Source organism: Lutra lutra, chromosome 3 (genome assembly GCF_902655055.1).
Source record: "Lutra lutra chromosome 3, mLutLut1.2, whole genome shotgun sequence".
Lineage (NCBI taxonomy): Eukaryota > Metazoa > Chordata > Mammalia > Carnivora > Mustelidae > Lutra > Lutra lutra.
Window position 1 is genome coordinate 9,011,563 of NC_062280.1, and position 20,875 is coordinate 9,032,437.

The following is a 20,875-nucleotide window of genomic DNA, read 5'->3' on the forward strand; positions in this document are numbered from 1 at the left end:
GGAAGGAATAGCAACAGCCTGGATGGAATAACCCCTTCTAGGAGTGGGATGAGTTCACCCAGACAAACCCTGAACCGTTGTTTTCCTTTGGGCCTGAAATTAGTTAGGTCAAATCCATCAAGTTCAGGTGAAGGCCCTCATTTTGTTTTGTTTTGTTGTTTTTTGTTTTGTTTTTGTAAAGTGCACCTAGGTAAATAGGGATGGGATAGAAGTGACATTCCATGGAAATCTTCAGCCAGGGGAAGTGCAGTCTGCACATAGATCTTTATGCAGTTCAGCTAGTGAACCTACCGATAGACAAAAGGCATCAATTAAAGCTGAGAAAGTATGTTTTCTAATTTATGATCTGTGCAAATTCTAGAATCTAGGGAAATGTTATTGGCTCAAGAAATGAGCCAGAGAATGTTGCTGGCTTGTTTATTGGTTAAAACAAGAGTATGTGTTTCACTCTTTGACCTGGGTGTCTTTATACTGAATGACTCTTTGGCCTTTAATGCTATAGGAAAATGTGTTCTTCCCCTGCCGTTAATGGGCTCCAGACCGGTGTGGTTCACCTGGTGCCTGATCTGCATCTTGTTTGTAAATCACACCTTTTGGGTTGTTGCACGTTCCCCTCCAGGCCTTCCTTACCTCCTAAAGATGATTTCTAAGGGTGACTTTTTCCCCCCAAAACAGAGAACGAATGACTGAGGAATCCAAAATGGAAGCAGAAATGCATGCTGAACGCATAGAAGCTCTAAGAAAGCAGTTTCAAACTGAAAGAGAAACGGCCAAGAAAGCAGCACAACGGGAAATGACTGAGGTATGTAGTCAGGTGATAAGTGTCGCTCTAGATGAGTGCCTGCCAAGAGCAGAACCAGTTACAGGAGTTCTAAGCAGGGTTGCAGTTGCTCTTGTCCTTCTAGTCCCTCCATGATCAAGCCGTCTCTGTGCTCTTCATAAATCAAAACACAAGAAGCTTCTGATAGATGGTTCTCTGCCCAGCAAAGGAGTGTCTCAATGAGAGCTTTGTAACTGAGGGACGGAGGAAGGAAGTGGCTGGCCGTTGGGTAGACATCAAATCATCTGTCCCCTCAACTCGTTTGACTAGCACCTGTCACTCATTCACCTTTTCCTAGAGTCACGAATGGTCCGTCCTCTGATGTGCGCTATGTGACCCGTACTTAATTGTGATCTCCACTCTTTACCGGAGATAAATAGGGTAAACAGCAGGGGACATTTCTTGAGTAACTAGTGGCCATGTACAACTCTGAAGGAACTCAAAGTAAGGGTTGGGTGATAGAAGAAGGGAAACAGAAGTACACAATGGGCAGAGCTGACAGGGCCAGGACACCCAGTGTAAGGGGATGACCAAAGCTTATTTACAAAAATGAACAGGACATGTGGGCAAATGAGTAAGATTTTTTTCTCCTGATCAGAGCCAAGACTTTGGGAAATGTCTGAGAAAGCGTGGGTGGCTGAGGTGGTACCATCTGGTAGCTGATTTTGACTGTCAGAATGTTAGAGGTGACCTTTCAGGTCAAAATGGAGTTCGGTGGCTTTCTAAGAGATGGGCAGTATGATGTAAGGATGATTTTAGGAAGGGGAGTCTGGTGGTAGTGGAGAGTGGGCAAGAATGAAGAATTGAAACCGGAGGCATGTAGATCCCAGAAAACTACAACAGTTACTTCAGGCTTTCAAAGATTAGTGCCAAGCAACATGGTTCAGTTGAAAATAGAGAACAATTAAATCAAAAAGGTATTTTAATAGAAAAATCATCAAACAGGGACACCTGGATGGCTCAGTGGGTTAAGCCGCTGCCTTCAGCTCAGGTCATGATCCCAGGGTCCTGGGATCAAGTCCCACAGCAGGCTCCTTGCTCGGCGGGGAGCCTGCTTCTCCCTCCGCCTCTGCCTGCCACTTCGCCTGCTTGTGCATGTGCACACTCTCTCTCTCTCTGACGAATAAGTAAATAAGTAAATTTTTTTTTCTTTAAAAAAAAAAAAGAAAAATCATCATCAGACACTAAATATTCTATCATGAACAAAGGGGAGGGAGGAAAAATAACTCCAAGACTTGCTTGGAGTGGCTGGTCTACAGGTTTATATTTTGCCAAATTTGGTGTATTTAGCAACTGCAATTTACAGAGATCTTTTAGAAAATTTGTATATTACAAAACACTAAACATTAAAACGTTATAAAGGGAAACAAAAAGGTACACTGAAATTAAAGGCACTTTTAATCAGACATAGTTGTCAGAATACTTACAAGATTTAAACCCTTTTAACAAGGACCACTGCAGACTGCACGTTGAGGAAACCAAGGGAAGGGTGAGTGTGTGATGCCGGGGGCCATTAGCAGCAGGGCAGGCTTGGTGTGCACCACTCAGGGTCCCGGCACTGCCTCTTATTAACAGGGCATTAATTAACTGTGGACAGTTTCAGAGTCTCTATTTCCTCAGTCATAAACTACTTTCCAGGGTTTTGTTTTTGGTTGTTTTTTTTTTTTAAGTTGGAAAATATATGTAATTTTCACAGTGCCCAAACATAGTAAGTATGAAGTAAGTGATCATTGTTAGGGCTTACCCAGTTTTGGCAAAGTTAAGACTGAGGTAATAGTAGAATGTAAATAAAAAGGCCGGCACTGGGGCACGGAGACAGGCTCTGAAGGAAAGAGGTAGTGTAGAAAGAAAAGCTACAAATAACCTTAGCATGTCAGACACCGCCAGCTGTCCTGAGTACCACCTTCTCCCTTCTCTGCTGCCACCTCTTCCTGAAAACCCAGCGGCACTGCTTTAAGGGCACTGGAAGAGGAAAGGAGTTCTATAAAATGATTTAAGTCACGTTAAAAGATAAACTGAGGCATATTAAACATTTTAAGAGTTTAACTGTGCAAAACTCAGTTCCAATCACGGTAGTACCCAATCTCGCAGAGCTCCAGGAGCCGTAGGAGATGAAAGGCTTTCAGAGGCAGCCAAGGGCGGGAATAAGATATATTAGGCTAAACAGCAGGTTGATTAGAACAACGTACTCTCCTTTGGGCGATGGCAGGGGTCTTATCAGGCAGATTACCCAACTGTCTTAGATCATTTGCTTTGTGGTTAGCAACGATGAACGTGCATTTCAAGGTTTTCAGAGAACACAGCACACTTGGGGGAGACTGCTGTGATCCTTATAGGCAGGTAATTCCCAATGTGCCTTGGTCCCCAAGACCCAGACAGAGTCACGCAAGGGAAGGACTCTGCTGAAGGAGTCACTCTCTCCGGCCGGCTAGCTCATTCAGCGATCTCAGGTAGCGGAGCCTCAGCTTGCCCAGAAGTGTCAGTCTAAGTGCCGCAGGGGGTACCAGCCCCAGCACAAATACCTCCTCACGCAGCTTAAAGACAACCGAGAATATCCGATTACCCAGAACAAGTTCAGGCAGAGTCAAGGGTTTTGTTGGGCAGCTTTTAGCAGATTCTGTAGTACCTTTAAGAATTATGGAGAAGTTTCCGACGGCAGCCCAGGCACTAGAGATCTACCAAAGGAAGCTAATTTTTTTTTAAGATTTTATTTATTTATTTGACAGAGAGAGAGATCACAAGTAGGCAGAGAGGCAGGCAGAGAGAGAGGGAGAAGCAGGCTCCCCACTTAGCAGAGCGCCTGATGCGGGACTCGATCCCAGGACCCTGAGATCATGACCTGAGCTGAAGGCAGCGGCTTAAACCACTGAGCCACCCAGGCACCCCAGGAAGCTAATTTTGAATCACGAATGCCTCCTGGTAAGTCCAGTTTTCAGTCTGTGGCTCAGAACTGGAAAGGTGACAGCAGTGGAGGTCAGTAAAATTTAAGTTTGTAGACCACACCGATTTTATTCTAGTTCCCCTTGCCTGTGTCACTTTCTTTGTCCAGAACCTGGATGCAAGATTTCCTGGGCTTGGAGTTTTTTTTTTGTTTTTTTGTTTGTTTTTTAAAGATTTTATTTATTTATTTGACGAGATCACAAGCAGGCAGAGAGGCAGGCAGAGAGAGAGGAGGAAGCAGGCTCCCCGCTGAGCAGAGAGCCAGATGTGGGGCTCAATCCCAGGACCCTGAGATCATAACCCGAGCCGAAGGCAGAGGATTTAAACCACTGAGCCACCCAGGCACCCCGAGCTTGGAGTTTTTAACCTGAAGCAGAGAAATTGACTGTGGGGTATAGGGAGTATGAAACAATGGAGAGGGGCACAGAGTTGGGCCCAGAGGAACTGAAGTATCAGAAATCAGAAGTGTGTGACGGGCAGAACTACGGGATGACCAGCGGCATGGTGAATCCACCAGGTGTTCGAAGGCTAGATTACACCCTATGCAATGGCATCATTTTTGCAGGCCAGAGCAAGGCAAAAGGTAGGCAAACGAATCCTAAAGACCATCATGGTGTAAGAATTAGGAAAAGAATGGTCAGAGAGAGAAGAAAGAATGGAAAGAAACTTTCTTGATCTGACATCTTAGGTGGAAGCAGTCTACCCCAAAGTCAGCTACTTCTCTTCTTAGCTAATTTGATTTTGAGGCCTCCGCACCACATAATTACACCGGACCAGACGTCAGATGGAGTCTTCTTCAGTTGTGAAATCTGAATCTTCTAATTTGGCAGGAATGTCAGTGCTCGAGAGTACTTGGTAGGGTCCTTCCCAGGAATCTCCCTTTTGCACAAGTATCCAAGAGCACCAGCTGTCGATAAATGATAAGACTTTAGTATGCTCATGTTTAAAGATCTGATGAGAGTTCATGATAATAGAATTGACAAGGATATTGGGTTATATCTGTGATATACAGCAACTTAAGATAATAACTGGGATTAAAGGACATAGCAGATTTTTAGGAATTTCCTACAGTTACTAGAACACCTATTCATAACACACATTGTACAAGCATAAGGTTTGTCATCACTAATTTGCCAGTGCTCCCCCTGTAATTGAGCACACCAAATACACCTAATCAGTTTTAACATGTCTCTTTTCAATGGTGAGACAAAAATCCTTTGGGACGCCTGGGTGGCTCAGTTGGTTAAGCAGCTGCCTTCGGCTCAGGTCATGATCCCAGCGTCCTGGGATCGAGTCCCACATCGGGCTCCTTGCTCGGCGGGGAGCCTGCTTCTCCCTCGCTTCTGCCTGCCATTCTGTCTGCCTGTGCTCGCTCGCTCTCCTCTCTCTCTGACAAATAAATAAAAATCTTAAAAAAAAAAAAAATCCTTTGAGATTTTTCAGGGATTCTCTGGGAAATCTCAAGGTTACTTTGAGATCAAAAAGGCTCCATTTAGAATTTGATTTGGGAACGTTGTCAAAGCATTTGAACATCTGACTAAGATCACAAATTATTATGAAATATTTTTTAAACAAAGTGACAGTAGAGGGAGCGCCTGGGTGGCTCAGTGGGTTAAAGCCTCTGCCTTCGGCTCAGGTCATGATCCCAGGGTCCTGGGATCGAGCCCCACATCGGGCTCTCTGCTCAGCAGGGAGCCTGCTTCCTCCTCTCTCTCTCTGCCTGCCTCTCTGCCTACTTGTGATCTCTCTCTGTCAAATAAATAAATAAAATCTTTAAAAAAAAAAGTGACAGTAGAAGTTTTAAAGGCAAATACAGAAAGTTATATAGTTGTGAACAAAAGTTGGCTCTTAAGAAAACCCAATCTTCTCAATGTTAAGTAATCAAAAACCTAGTAAAAGAGAGTGTCAACCACAGTAAGTTATTTTGTTAAGAAGTAAAATCCTTGTTTTTCAGGGAGATTACCTAAAAGGTTAAAAAAAAACACACACACACAAAAAAACCTTTCACAGCCTCTTATCAAGAACAGACCAATAGTCCAAGAAAGCTCAGTTCATTTAATGAAGAGAAAACCAAATTCTAATTTTGTACTAAATTCATTCTTTAAAAACTTGAATTAACTTAGCCACCTTAACCACACACAAAATTCCTTTCTCAAGACTCCTTTTTCACAAACCACTCTTTCTTTTACCCATTAAGACTTCGTTCTATGTCTTTTCCTTTTTCTCCATCTGGAGCAGACATTTTACTTTAAACTTACTACTTTTCATACAGTTTCCTTTCACTCTTATTACTTCAAAGTAATTTTAATTTCACATATTAACTAGAATCTCTAACCCTTAGAATCCTCCTTCCTAGGGAAAACTAAGAAATAACCAATTGTAGAGTGTGTTACACTAACATTCTGTGGGCTGGCAAGTTTATGAATACATTTCTTAATTTCTAGAAGTATATTCTTTCTCCTAGTAAACTTTCTAATTTAGCACAAAACGTGTTTATTACCCCAAATATCTTTAGTTTCTCTGTAAAAGGAAGCTGAAATTGGTAGACCTATGTTTAGTAATTAATGTTTTGGTATTTTATTTGGAAATGATCTAGATATTCAATGTGTCCATCGTTTAATTTATTTTAGGGTAATTTCAAGGTTTCTCATTAACAAAAAATTTGGTAATTTTACCCAAAACTCAGAAAATTTTATCCTACATCTCTAACAATTATGTTTAGATTACTCATGAAAATTTCATGAGACACTAAACAGCTAACCATGATCTTTCTTGCTGACAAATTCTATCACAGAGATAGATGAGCTTATCTGACTTTTAATAAACCCGGTAAAATAAGCATTACAACTTATGTTGATGATTCTGAAGACATGGTTATTTCAAGTAAAAGGTAGCTTGTTTGTTGTTCTCTTTGTGGATGATTATCCTAGATCTTGTGAACTTGATATGTATGAATACTTGTTTGTCTTTAAACCAATTAAATATAGCTCTTTACAAATTCATTTTGGCAATACCTTTCAAAGGTAGGAAAAAAAGTCTCTAAACATGCGTACAAAGACATAAACATACAGACACAAACAGGTCTAACAAGCTCCATTTTACAACTTTAGTTCTAAGACAGGCAAATAATGCAAAACGCGCTATGAAAGAACAGGTGGATCCAAACTGTGATTTTGGCAAATGGAATAAAGTTAAGATTACCTGTTCGGGCTAAAGCTTTTAATGACTGTTGGTGGAGGAGACTTTTAAGATTTTTCATGGTTCTACTTTTCAATATATCCTTTCTTTCCTTTTTTTCTTTTCCTCCTAAGAATTGTCTTCATTCCTGGAGAACACTAAGTAGAATTCATACATCTCAAAAGTCACAGAAAAAGAATATACGTTGTACCGAGGAGGATTTTGTTCCCTAAATCCAGATCTTTTACAATATCTGCAAGCCTTAGATGGATTAGGGGTTTGGGGGATTGGTAAAAAGGATAGGTGGGCTTTGAATTGTTCTAGAGCTGAATTTCTGTTCTTGTATACTTGATTTACAAGACAAGTAGTTTTTAATTTCTCAAGTAATTGGGTCACAACCTTTAATGCTATACAGACTGACCCACCCAGCCAACTACATAATCTCTGATTTGCTTCTTTGTATCAGGGAGATCTTCCACTAAGATGGAAATTAAAAGATCCCTATGTTCCAGATTTAGAGAGAGCTGTGTGTCTTTGGAATATTTTAGTAAATCCTTCCATAGAGACTTTAGAATGTTTCTCTTTCTCTCTCTAGGTATGTAGTTTCATTTTAGCTGAGTGGCGGACTTTTTCCCCCCAGCTTCCCTCAGACCCAGAGTATCGGCACTGACCAGGTGAACTGCTGTTGACCGAAAATACTGCCATCATGGCAGAGGGAAGAAAGGAACTGTTAAGTCTGTCAGACTCTGAATTTGCTCATCTTCTGACAATAGAGCTATTTTTTTTTTAAGATTTTATTTATTTGGGGGGGAGAGAGAAAAAGCACAGAAGGAGAGGGAGAAGCAGACTCCCCACTGAGCAGGGAGCCCAATGTGGGGCTCGATCCCAGGACCCTGGGATCATGACCTGAGCCAAAGGCAGACACCCAACTGACTGAGCCATGCAGGCACCCCGATAGAGCTACTTTAAATCCTTTCAGATATCTTGCCAGCTTTGAGCCAGGACAAACAGTAAATACTCCTAGCAGTATTGAACTACCCCATGGATTTAAGAGAGGTCCCCTCAGAAGGGCACAAAAGATAATCCTCACACAATTTCCAGAACCACTCCCAAAGATAACCAAGAGAAATGTCCTGGCCGGCACCAGTCAGTAGGTTCCTGGCCAACCACATTTTTAGAGCCTCTGACCTGATGGTTGCCTAGTCAAGTTCTCAGGACACAAAACCAGATCAATAAGAAGGCAATAGCTGTCCCTAGCAGAGGAAGGATCAACAACCAATGAGTACCTGGAAGCAGATTCACAAGACACTATCAAAGATTTCTCTCAACTGTTACAGTTACAGTTCAAAGAATTACCTTAAACCTATCTTTTCCTTATCAGTCTGAATCTGATAGGGACAGACGTGAAATTTTACCTTCCTCTCTCAACCATGCACCATCGATAGACATCTGAGAGAGCTGACTTTCGTGAAAATTGTCACCTTTTGCTAGTTTCTGCTAGTTTTCCAGATCCTAGCTGGAGGCTCTGAGCAAGTGGGCATGTCCAGTAGGTCTCACTCTAGTCACCACAGAGAATGAAAAATAATAATTTTCCTTCTGCCTTTTATAAGTGCTTGGCCTTGCTCCTCTGGAGTACCTTACACATGGATAAACTTACTTAGGTTGAAAGTTCTCCCTGGTAGCCACTGTAATTCAAAATTCTCTTTCCGTTCAGCCTTAAAGTTGTACTCACCTGAGGCCTCACACTGGACCCGCTCCAACTCTGGACTCAGTTTGATTTTAGATCAGAAACAGTACAACTCTAGTCAGGTTCTGGACCCAGTCCGGAAAAAGAAAGGCTCAAAGTCTGACAGCTGCTAACACAGAAGCTGCTGGGGGAGGCTCTAGGAGGGACTTAGTGCGACGTCCAGAAGCATCAAGGAAGCAGGGGGCGCCATGGGTACCTAATGCTTGTGCCTCCTGCGGACCGTTGCTCTCCTTCCTTTTTTTCTTCTGACACCACAACTGTTAAATATTTAACATGTGTTAGTTTATCTTTTAAAAGTTTATTTGAACAAAAATTGATTCAAGTTGGGCATTATCCGCTCTAGCAGAGATCTCCATGGAACAGTACAAAATGAAGGCTCTTTAGGCAGAAGGAGCAGGAACAAGTTGTACGACCCAGGAACTCAAGTTGCTTTTCGCAAAGTTTCTTTGCTTTAGAGGACGGCGGCATCAGGCAGACCACCCAGCTAGTGCTCATCAGGCAAGTCCTGAAGGACTCATTTAAGGGTTCATTTCTAGTAAAGCCAAAACTCACTCAGTCTTGGTTTGGTGACGTGGGGCTTAGCATAAGGGACTCCATTTGAGGGCTGTTGTCTTGTTTTTACCAGTAATCTCTATGCCATTTTCCACTAGACAAGCTTATTAAAATCTTTAAAACTGAAAGCAGTATTATAAAAATCCATGCAGTGGTAGTAACGGGCAAGTATTTATATAAATTACCTTCTAATTTTCAGTTCTCCAGACATGAGGTCACAAGCAGCAGGGAAGAGAAAAGCTGAGAGCTGAGCAAGTGTGCAGGCTCCCCTTCTTTCTCTGCCTTATCTTGTTCAACTCAGAGTCCCCAGAGATAAGTCATTTGTGTGCTTTGCCATTGATGACCCCGAGGGTCAGGGAAGTTAACTATCCAAAATTACTCTGCAAATAAGTGCTATAGCTGAGATGTGAACTTAGATTGGACTCCAAAGTCATGCTCTTTAAAAGCAAATGAACATGTATTTACATTGTCTATATCTGTTCTAGGAAAGATCGTGTTTAATGTTAAAAATTATGAAAAAAAAAGATGAAAACCACTTAAGAGTTTTGCGCCACCGTTCCTCAGCAGACATCATCATCATTGCCTCGCTTACCCTCGTCTTTAAAAGAAAGGTCCAAAGGGAACTAAACACAGAGACGGGCCTAATCATCAGCTTCTCTTCGGGAATGGAAGCTTAAAATGACGGACTTTTCCCTTTGTGTTCGACAGCTGAAGAAGGCCCTCGATGAAGCCAACTTCAGATCAGTGGAGGTAACCCGGACCAACCGAGAGCTGCGGCAGAAACTGACGGAGCTTGAGAAGGTCGTGAACAGTAGCAAGGAGAAAATAAAGAATCAAAAGGCCCAAATTAAGCTCCACTTGTCGACTAAGGCGAATAATACTCAGAATGTAGAGAGGATGAAGGTTGTATGAGGCGCGCTCCTTCTCCCCTCACTTCCTTAGTATCCGAGAGGATCCAGGCAGGTGGTGGGGTCCGGTGAAGGCGGTCCCAGAGTCCTGACAGCACCCGCGTTCTCTGGGGATGACAGCTGCACCTGGGGTGTGGGCAGACGCCTGGAGGGGGGCGGTTACTCTCTTTCCAGCAGAGCTACTGCTGTGTAAATGTGTGGTTTCTGTTTAGCTGCCAAGTCCCTTTCTGACTCCCCATCTGCCCCCTCCCCAGGGACTGCATAGGACTTTGCTGTTTTAGGGTCAGTGGGCCAGACGGGAAGGAGGGCCCAGCGGGAGCCGGTAACTGTGGGTCTCACGTGGGATTCTTTCTGTCACCCCATTTTTCTACTGATCACCTTTCTATGTTATTTCCACATTTACTTTCAGCAAATAGAAACAGAATTGAGGCAAATGGAGCTAATTAAGGATCAATATCAGAAAAAAAATTATGAACAGGTAGATTTTCACGAACTCTCATGTTTTTACCATTCACATAAAATCTCAGACTCAGACCCATTCACCAGCTGCGTCCCTCTCTGTCTCCACCAGTCGCTGAGCATCCAGAAGTTCGTGTCTGAAATGACCAACCTACAGAAGGAGATGCAGCTCTTGGCCAAGAGCCAGTATGAGACCTCGGCGCGGAACAAGCAGCACGAGCTGCGCCTCGAGGCGGAGAGGAAGATAAGGCAGGACCTGGAGGGCCGGTGCCAGGTGAGAGGCTTCCTCGGGGTCCTCTCAGCGACGAGCAGCGCATGGCATGCCCTGAAGCCCAGCAGCAGAGCACCTCGGTTTTCTAGATTCTATAGAAGAAACGTAAACCTGCGAGAGGAAGAAGCCTGTAGCTCTGAGTGTGCCACGTGTTCCCAGTTTTCAGTTTATGAAGGATTCATTCTTAACGGCTGAAGCTCGCTGTGCAAGATACTGGTTCCTAAGACTTCCGAACTGAATTTCATAGTCTTTTAGGAACTTTCTACCCCTTGGTTCTTCCCAGAAGCTCAGATCGCCCGCTGCTGTGATGGGACTTGCAGCTGTACCCAGCCTCCGGACAAGCGCCACGTTCTGTCATGGAGTAGGGACTCCAAGAGACCATCAGGCTCTTGCCTTCTAGCAGACACTGTCTGCTGTGAAAAAGCATTCCTTCGGTTCTGGAAGGAGATATTAATTGCTTCCTCTTCGGGAGGATACATAAAATCAAAATCGGATATGCATTAGGTGTACTGCTGACGGTAACGGCGTGTATCTTACATTTTGGTAGCACCTGAAGTTACAAATATAACCCCATCACGCTTTCATAATTTGGTTGCCCATTTATTACGATTTGGTTGCCCATTTATTGCAATATGGAAGCTTTTTGTTCCATATGGTATATTGGGAATTTGTAAGAATCTTCGTATCACATTTTCAGGAATTGGAAGAAACGATCAGACACCTAAGGAAATGTAAAGAGGCAACAGAGCATAAACTGAAAGAAGCCAGTGTAGAATCAGAACAGGTAAGCCACACCCAGTCAAGGTAAAATCCTTCACGGACATAGTCCAGGAGTGTAACAGGCCAGAACCAGTAACTAGGTCTAATGTCTACTATGAAGAATACTTTTCAGATTGGGATTCTGCCTCCTGATAAAAGAACACTGAAGTACTGACTAAGCCAAGCCCAAGTCTCTAGCCCTAAATGTAAGGAGGAGGACCGGCGTGTGGGTAGATTTTAATGCACTACTGCCTGGCACCACTGATAGAAAGGCAAGCTCTTTGTTCAGTCAATAACTAGAAATGTAAAGTAGGCCCTATTTTTTTTTTAAGTTTTACTTTAATCTCTCCACCCAACATGGGGCTCAGACTCACAACCCTGAGATTAAGAGAGGCTTCCTCTTCCGACTGATGAGGCCAGGTACCGCTCGTGGGCCCTTTGAATTTGCGAATTTGCTTTCTCTAATCTTAAATTGACCTTTTTGAAGGTATTTAAAGTCATACATTTTTTAGAGGTGGAAAGGACCTATGAAATTCCTTGTGTGACACAACAGTCCTAATATCCAGAGGGTGTCACAGTGATGAAATCATTAGTTGGTCATGATTTGTCCTTCTTATAGCCATTCAACAAGACAATAGGACTATCAAGAGTGGTATATCAAAAGGAATATGGACTCATGAGTTTGAACGCCAGCTGTGACCCTTGCTGTGCCCTTGAGGAATTTACATTTACTTTAACTCATCAATTACCACATCTCAAAAAGTCAGGATAGTAAGATTTACTAATCTGTTATGCTGTAGATGACTCAGTAAGTGTCACTAAATAGTACCTCCCTTCTCATTCACTGTGCAAAAGGTGACATGATGTACGGGGCCATTTCTAGCATCTTTCCCTCCATCCCTGGCAAAGAGTGCTAGAGAGGGGCTGCCTGGGTGGCTTGGTGGGTTAAGCCTCTGCCTTTGGCTCAGGTCATGATCTCAGGGTCCTGGGATGGAGTCCTGCATCGGGCTCTCTGCTAGGCAGGGAGCCTGCTTCCTCCTCCCTCCCTCTCTCTCTCCCTCTCTGCCTACTTGTGATCTCTCTCTGTCAAATAAATAAATTCTTTAACAAAAAAAAAAGAGTGCTAGAGAAATGTGGGGTTGGGTTTGAGGGGGTGGTGAGAGTATCGCTGGCGTTAGGCAGATATACAAAGTACTTGAGCTTTGTAGCTTTCTAAAGCTTAAATGCCAAGGGGAGCTCTATTTTCTTACCTCATTATTTTGTACCCACACAAGGACCTGGCTAATCTGGGACAAATACCTAGTCCCACACATTTACTGTGGACCTGTCCTATGCTGGGCACTGGACTAGTTGAGGGGACACAGGATGAACTGAGCCCAAGGACACCCCTGCTTTCAAGGACTTGCCTTCTCACAGGCAAGAGAGAAATACACCTCTCTCTTTCTGAGTTCAAAATCAGTCATTTTACTTTTTATTCTAGAGGATATGTTCTGGAGCTCTTTTGAAGCAACTTTTATATAACCTAAAAGCCTGTTAGCTTTACCTTAAAATACTGAAGTAACCCAGATACATACAGAAGTGCCAGGCACATACAGGTACTCAGTAAATATCTGTCAAATAAACGAATATTGATTTCAGATCATCTGCAAAGGCAGACTACTAGAAGGACCATTTAAGTCTAACAAAGGTAGTTCGGAAGTTTGTGCTTAGGAGCCAAAGCATAAAATATTTTGATGATAAAGGAAATAAAAAGAACGCAATTTACACTAAGCTAGTCCACTCTTTTACTAATTCAATTACTTTCATAAAGCTCAAAAGAAAGATCTAGTATAGGGACTTTGGAGAATGATTTAATCTTAGAGAACAGAACTCAAAAATTCAAACTGTGGTTTGAACTACCATATTCCTTGGCAGAGCCGTCTTGTTCTTCTCGTTCTTATTTTCCTCCTGGGTCCTCTTCCTTTCATTCACATCCAGGAAGTATCAATAAATGCAGGGAAGCAGCAGGCTTGCGCGCGTTCAGCTCTGCCTTCAGAAGTCACTCCCGTCTGGAGGTGTGCAAGGAGCTTGCACTCGAATCTGGGTCCTTTAACGTCTGGGTAAAAAAAAGTCTCTGGAACTAATACACGGGAAATTTAGAGCTTTCTTCGTTGTGATTTTTACTTATAAGACTTTTCTGTTCAGATAACAGCTAACCTGGAAGAAGCCCATCGCTGGTTTAAGTGTAGGTTTGACGGCCTCCAACTTGAGCTGACAAAAAACCGGTTGCAGAGGCTTCCCCGAGAAGACAGGTGGCTGGAAGAGGTAGGGTGCTTAGACATGGCTGTCCTCAGCAATTCTGGATTTGTCCCTTCTCAGATTTCTCACCGTAGAACTACTCTCTTCATCCTGCTACTCTTCCCACTAATCTTTAGAAAACAAACTAAATTTCTTCCTTAAAAGTCACGCATCTCCCAAACTGTCTAGATTAGAACCACTCAGCTTGATGAGTAGATTATATTCGTGGAGACAGAATGGGTCCTCAGCTCTGCAGGTAGTTGGGAACAGTGTTAGGTCTGTTTTCCTTCCAACAGGACCACGGTAACAAGCATGATGTTGCATCCGGCCAGTCTGCTCTACACCGATGGGAGAATAAACAGAATCTTAAACTTGTGCCCAAGAAGTGTCATTCTGAACTTGAGAGAAAGTGATGTCCTTGACAGAGGCGCTGCTTCATCTAGAGCTACACCGCCATGATTTCCTGAGCCCAGTGTCCCGGGCTGGCCTTTCCCACAGTCATCAGAACATGAAGTCTTTGATGTGGGCTGAAGATTTTGGACTTGAGTTTCTCATATTATGAACTTGCTGATATCAGTACAGAACCACCCCATCTTATTTGTCCTTTTCCCCCATTTTCCACCCAATAAATTTATATTAATTTGTTGTATGATAAGATATGCTGTTGCACAATACTTGGCTATTTTTCTAAGTACATTCTATCAAAAAGAACTCAGTGAGGTAGGTACTAGATGATAATGGCAACCAAATGACAGACTAGGACATTTCTTTGAAACAAAATATCCTAACGTCCAGCAGATAATCCCTGGAACTAGAATCACTTGGAAAATGGTAAAAACTTTTCCAGTCTTACAAACGTATACCCTTTTAAGCTAGATAATTACCAGCACATCTTTAATAAGATGATATCTCTAGTCTGTATTTTATTAAGTAAGTTCTAGGCCCAGTGTGGGACTTGGACTCATCACCCTGAGTTGGAGTCACACACACACCACCAACTGAGCCAGCCAGGCACCCCTATGTCTATTCTTACAACAGACATTGTATTTACAGCTTCCTTGGACATTGACAAAGCAAACTATTATGTACGGCAGTCTGCTCTGCTCCGGGCAACTATGCCTGACCAATGTAGCTCTTCCTTACTAGAGCAAGCAATAAATTGAGATTTTTCTTATTTCAGACACGGAGTGGCGGGTGGCACACAGTAAGTCTGGGCCGCCGTGGCGCGTGGCGTACTCAGTGCTCAAACCATGGCAGGTACTGATGCCATCGGGACCTAAGTCAGGCGCGCAACTGTGAGACTGCAGAGAACATCAAAAATAAGACTCTCTGGACGCCTGGGTGGCTCAGTGGGTTAAGCCGCTGCCTTCGGCTCAGGTCACGATCCCAGGGTCCTGGGATCGAGTCCCGCATTGGGCTCCTTGCTCGGCGGGGAGTCTGCTTCTCTCGCTGTCTCTGCCTGCCTCTCTGCCCGCCTGTGTGCGCTCGCTCTCTCTCTGACGAATAAATAAAATCTTAAAAAAACTCTCACAGGTTGAAGAGCCCCCCACTCATCTGATATAAAAAGATAAAGCTGGGTTTAATGCTCACTCTGGTAAGGAAGAGCTTTGTTGGTCAGGCGAGTCTTATACAGGGTTTTGAGGAAGGCGGGAGTTCAAGGATTTCAAGACTTTCAGAGGCTTTTAGGAGGCTTGATATCCACTGCAGAAGTGTCGGTAATGGGGGTGAGACTACTAGTTGGCATTCGGGGCCAAGTTTATTGGAGTGGGTCCACTCAGAGCTGAGGGCTCGTCGACTGGCAGGCTGGTAAAAGCCTCCTCGCCTTGTCTCACCCGCACAGGATCTCTCCTTGTGGACTGTTCGTAAGGAGATACAGTCAGTTGAGGGTACCAGGGCGTCAGTCTTGAAATAGTCCAACCAAGAGCCCTAAAGAGCAGTTTACCTTAGTCATGAATTCTTCATAGGAAAAAAGATCCCAGTTACTGCTCAGGAGAGATGATCAACTTTAATGGGTTATAAATCTACCATTTCTGAGTGTTGTCATGACATTGACAATTACTAGCCAACAATATGCTTATCTTCCTCATCCAGAACACAGATCACTTTCATACTGTCCTCAAAGAGTATCATTATTGATAAAGTCAATTTTTATCACTTTTTAGGTTGGCTACTACACATTAGCTTGGGAGGAGGGAATTGCAGAGTTATGTCAGTGGTCATCTCTAGGAAAGCTGCTAGTTAGAACTGCGTGTTTAGAGGATGAACTTGCTGACGTGTTTCTGTAGCACCTTGCAGGAGTCTTGTATAGTACACTAGCTTCCATTTTGGGCCTCGCTTTCATCGGAAACTGTCAAACAGTGGTTTTTAAGACACCAGACATCATGCAACAAAGAACAGTGACCCCTGTAAGAAAGGGAACAAGTGAGGTGAAGCCTACTATTGGCCCAGCTTACAGCCTTCAGAATATTCCGGCTGCGTCACGAGGAGGAGAAATCAAGGTGGGCTCCTTGAGTTAAGGAGCCAGAGCCCAGGAGACGTGACTGCTGGACCGAGTCCCAGAGAGGAGAGATATGCACGGATGGAAAGCTTCAGCGAGGTCCCAAAGGTCCTCTGAGTATCCAGCTGAGTACAGTCAGTGCATGTACGGGGGAAACCACCCAAAGCTGGAGAAAGAATCATCCAAAAGGGTCCAAGTTAACAGCGCCCACACACAGTACCAGTTCCCACCAGCCAGAATCAAACATCATGATTAACAGGATGGGGGTGGGGTGGGGGTGGTAATACTAAAGAGTATCAGTCTCAGATGTAGAGACTAGTCAGCCCTACAGTGAACAATGCTCTGCTCCCACCTAACAAATCTTAAAAACAAGACCCCAAATGACCCATTTCCAGGTAACTGCATTCCAAAACAGAGCTTAAGAATATTTAGAGAAGGGGCGCCTGGGTGGCTCAGTGGGTTAAAGCCTCTGCCTTCGGCTCGGGTCATGATCCCAGGGTGCTGGGATCAAGCCCCAGATCAGGCTCTCTGCTCAGCAGTGGGCCTGCTTCCTCCTCCCTCTCTCTCTCTCTCTCTCTCTCTGCCTGCCTCTCTGCCTACTTGTGATCTCTGTCAAATAAATAAAATCTTAAAAAAATATATTAAAAACTTTTTTTTAAAAAGAATATTTAGAGGAATACAAAAATATATAGCTCCCATTGAGGTTAAAAAAAAAAATCACCATTAGTGATATTCAATCCAAAATTAGCAGGCATACAAAGCAGGAAAATCTGACCCAGAACTAACATAGATATTAGGAGTGACAAAGACATAAAAACAGTTACTCTAGGTATATGTTCAAAGAATATTACAACAATGGATGATAATAGGAGAAAGAAATTGAAATTCATAATATCAAGTAGTAGAAAGATGATGCGTAGCTTGCTTTAGCAATAGAGACGTACCACATGTGGTAACATCAGACTTAAAGGGGATTCTAATACAAGATCTAAAGATGCTTTAATTTTTTGACAACTGTAGTTCTGAAGAAAGGAGACAAAGCTGTGGCTACTGAATTAAGGGACAGACAATACTATTATGTCTGCTGCTTTAATACCTACCCACCTTTTCATGTTAGTACAAAAAGATTCATAAAGATCTAGGAAGAAGAATCAATCTGGATTCTGACCAGTGATCCCAAAGTATCAGATACAGGTTGAGACTGGGGAAGGGGCTCAGAATTGCTGTAAGTTCTCATTTTCTAGAGTGGTTTTAATAAGCCAAAGCAAATAATCTTCACTTCCTCTCAAACTTGTATAATTACTACACATTTTCAAATTCATCCCATCTTTTGTTATAAAGTCATTTTAAGACAAAACCACTCTCTCACACTGTAAGTCATTTCGCTTTTCTTTCTTGACAACTTTTTTGGGGGGGGGGCTGTAGAGGGAGAGAGAAAATCTTAAGGGCGGTTCCACACTCAGGACAGGGCCCTGAGATCACGACTTGAGCTGAAATCAAGAGTCAGATTCTTAACCAGCTGAGCCACCCAGGCACCCTGCTTTTTAGACTTTAAAATTTCAGCCAGAAGGATCTGATGTTCCAGAGTGATAGGATTAGTTGTAGCTAACACTAGTATCAAGAGCTGTTCTATTCCACTTGGGAGTTTAGAGGAAAGACAAGGAATTGTGAGCTCATCTCCCCCCCGCCCAGTGGCATCACTGGATTTCAGATGGTTGTCCTTCGCTTTTTATTAGCCCAGTGAGCTTGTTGGTTGCAATTTCTCCCAGTCTCTTTACTGATAGACTTCTCATTCTTAACAGATCTTTGGGCCTCAGTTTTATCTCAGGGGTCTGTGGTTTATACAGACAGCCAGAGCTTGTTTACTCTAAGACTCTCAGAAACATCTAGCTACAAATTACTGGTTTTCTTCAATAGTTTTGAATTTCATGGCTTTTTCTTATTAAATTCCCTAGTTCAGATTAGATCCAGTAACAAAAAGGAGACAAGGCTCTTCAGCTCTTGGTTCCACCTCAGGGTATTCTTTGAAAGTTGAGCAAAATGTCTGAGAAATTTGACTGTTGGATGGTATTTGGCATATCCTCAAGAGCACTTACTCTGGACTCCTGGGTCTGATCAGCCTTGTCTCATTGAGCCCGATGACTTTGGGTTCACACTGCTCTGCATCATCAGATGTTCTCCACCTTGGACTTCTTTGGGCAGTAGGGACCCTATGCCATTTGCTAATACAACCTGTTTTAGAAGTGGTCAGAAACAATGTACAATATAGAGAAGACTAGAACAGACTGGAACATTTCCTGCCCACCAACCACAGCAGAGATTTCTTATAGCTCTAATAAATCCAAGACTGCATCTCACTGGATGCTGATGACACGCCCACAATCAATCAATCACTGTAACTTCAAAGATATACTGGATACTAACTAGTGAGGTCTAGAGGGGAGATGTGTCCATCTGAAACTGAGAATAGTTCCCCAAAGGAAATCTCAGCTATGTTCTTAGAGGAAAGGGGAACTGCAGGTAAGTCAGATCAAAACCACAGATGTCTATCACAACAGTCAAAAGACTGTAAACTGAGAAAATACACCCACATGGTCAGTACTGAACTTCATTAATGCAGACCTGGAGCTCTGAGTAGGTGCTAGGTTCCTTTCATATTGACACTCTGTTTCCTCCAAAGCATTTATAAGAGACAGACACAGGCTGTTAAGTTCTGAGTTTTTAAAACTGATTCCTTAATAACATATAGACTTTGCAACAGCTGCTTAGCTACCTACCTCCTCCAGTTTCCTTCACAAGCAATAAGAAACAAGAAAGGAAAAGTGAATTCTACATAAAGCCACACTTAGTATAACTTACGATCAGTGTCAAATCTTTAAAAATAAGTAAATTGAGAAAAATCAACAAATCCCATTTATTTATGTGCTCACTCACACTCCTGCCCACCTCTCTACAAGGCTTGGAGCAGACAAAGGCAGATCAAGGTAGAGAAAGGAAACGAGTGAAGGGGGCTGAGGTGGACTTGTCACCGCCGCCACAAGGGCTAAATGCCCCCTAAACCTGGCAGTCCTGAAAAAAGTGTCCAGGCAGATCAGAGTGTGAACTACAAGAAGGGAACTTGCAAGTACATTGGATTTAAAGGCATGATCTAAAGCGGCACTCCACGAAATGCGTGTCTGTGGAGAAGGAAAAGGCAAAGAGAGAAGCCCCCACTGGAAATAGGGCTGTTAAGGGAAATGAAGTGTTAGGGTCAGTTAAAAAAGAGAGAGGAGAGAGAGAGAACTGAAGGACACTCAACCCCACAACACAAAAACCTCCCCATCAAACCAACACCCTGAAAAGCACCTGGACTTTGCCATATGGCCACACGAGGGCTCAGTAAGTTAGAAATATTGCAGACCAACTCCATACCATACACATGAACACGGGAGAAGTTAGGTCCTTAAGTCCTTAAGAGTCCTGCAGAAAGTCAGGAATGGAATTCCCTCCATCTCAACAGAGGAAAATTGCCCCCAGTACAAACCCTTATGAAGGAGAAGGAACTTCAAAGTGAACCATCCAAACTTGTTTCAGATGAACTTTTCAGGATAGGTGGACCACTCTGAAACTAGTTTTAAAAACTAAGGAAGGAAATGGACAAAAACCAGAGAAATAAAAAGACTGGTTGGCACTTAGGACAATGGAAAAGATAAATTATCTGAGAAATGAGGACTAAGTTACAAGATGCCCAAGGGAGAATGGATTCAGATCAAAGTAAGCGTCACTGAAGAAAGGCAGGAAAACAAGGCAATGAAAATGGCATTACGAAGTCAAAGAGGTCAGGGGTGCCTCACTGGCTCAGTTGGTGGCGCATACAACTCTTAATCTTGCGATTGTGAGTCTGAGTCCCATGCTGGGTGTCGAGAATACTTAAAAAAACATAATAAAATGTTTAAAAAAAAAAAGTAAAGAATAGAGAAAAAGTAATGGAATGGAAGATGGGCAAAGAAGGAATAGTATTTGTGTTACTGGGGTTACTGAGGAAGAAAAAACAGTAGGTCAGAAATAATATTTAGAACTAAACCCCAGGGCACCTTAATGGCTCAGGCAGGTAAGTGTCCAATGCTTGATTTCAGCTCAGGTCGTGACCTCACCGTTGTGAAATCCAGCCCCGTGCCAGGTTCTGTGCTGGTTGTCGAGCATTCTTAAGATTCTCTCCCTTTCCCTTTGCCATTCCCCCACCTCTAAAAAGAAGTAAAAATAAAACTACAGCCCAAGAACGCTTTCTAAAAATAGAAAAAGTATATCTGAATCTACATATTGAAAGAACTCATCAGGAAACTGGAAAAAAAAAAACAACTTCACTTGGGGCGCCTGGGTGGCTCAGTGGGTTGGGCCGCTGCCTTCGGCTCGGGTCATGATCTCAGGGTCCTGGGATCGAGTCCCGCGTCGGGCTCTCTGCTCAGCGGGAAGCCTGCTTCCCTCTCTC

The 20,875-nt window shown here is 43.2% G+C and overlaps 1 protein-coding gene and 1 non-coding gene across 6 annotated transcripts in view; one reads left to right on the plus strand and one right to left on the minus strand.

Annotated features, from left to right (window-relative positions):
• Window positions 1-14,561, plus strand: part of CCDC150 (coiled-coil domain containing 150) — a 78,162-nt gene extending 63,601 nt beyond the window's left edge. For 3 of the 5 annotated variants that reach the window (XM_047722121.1, XM_047722122.1, XM_047722123.1), the window contains 7 exons: window positions 676-802; window positions 9,945-10,139; window positions 10,554-10,622; window positions 10,716-10,877; window positions 11,572-11,658; window positions 13,818-13,937; window positions 14,187-14,561. In XM_047722121.1, coding sequence (XP_047578077.1) covers window positions 676-802; window positions 9,945-10,139; window positions 10,554-10,622; window positions 10,716-10,877; window positions 11,572-11,658; window positions 13,818-13,937; window positions 14,187-14,369 — 943 coding nt within the window. In that variant the 3' untranslated portion in view covers window positions 14,370-14,561. The remainder of the gene's footprint in view (window positions 1-675; window positions 803-9,944; window positions 10,140-10,553; window positions 10,623-10,715; window positions 10,878-11,571; window positions 11,659-13,817; window positions 13,938-14,186) is intronic. The other 2 variants (XM_047722120.1, XM_047722124.1) reach the window with 1 other exon arrangement.
• Window positions 7,580-7,650, minus strand: LOC125096655 (small nucleolar RNA SNORD56). The gene has a single exon (XR_007126318.1). It is a non-coding gene; the product is annotated as a small nucleolar RNA SNORD56 (small nucleolar RNA).
• Window positions 14,562-20,875: the final 6,314 nt, after the last annotated feature.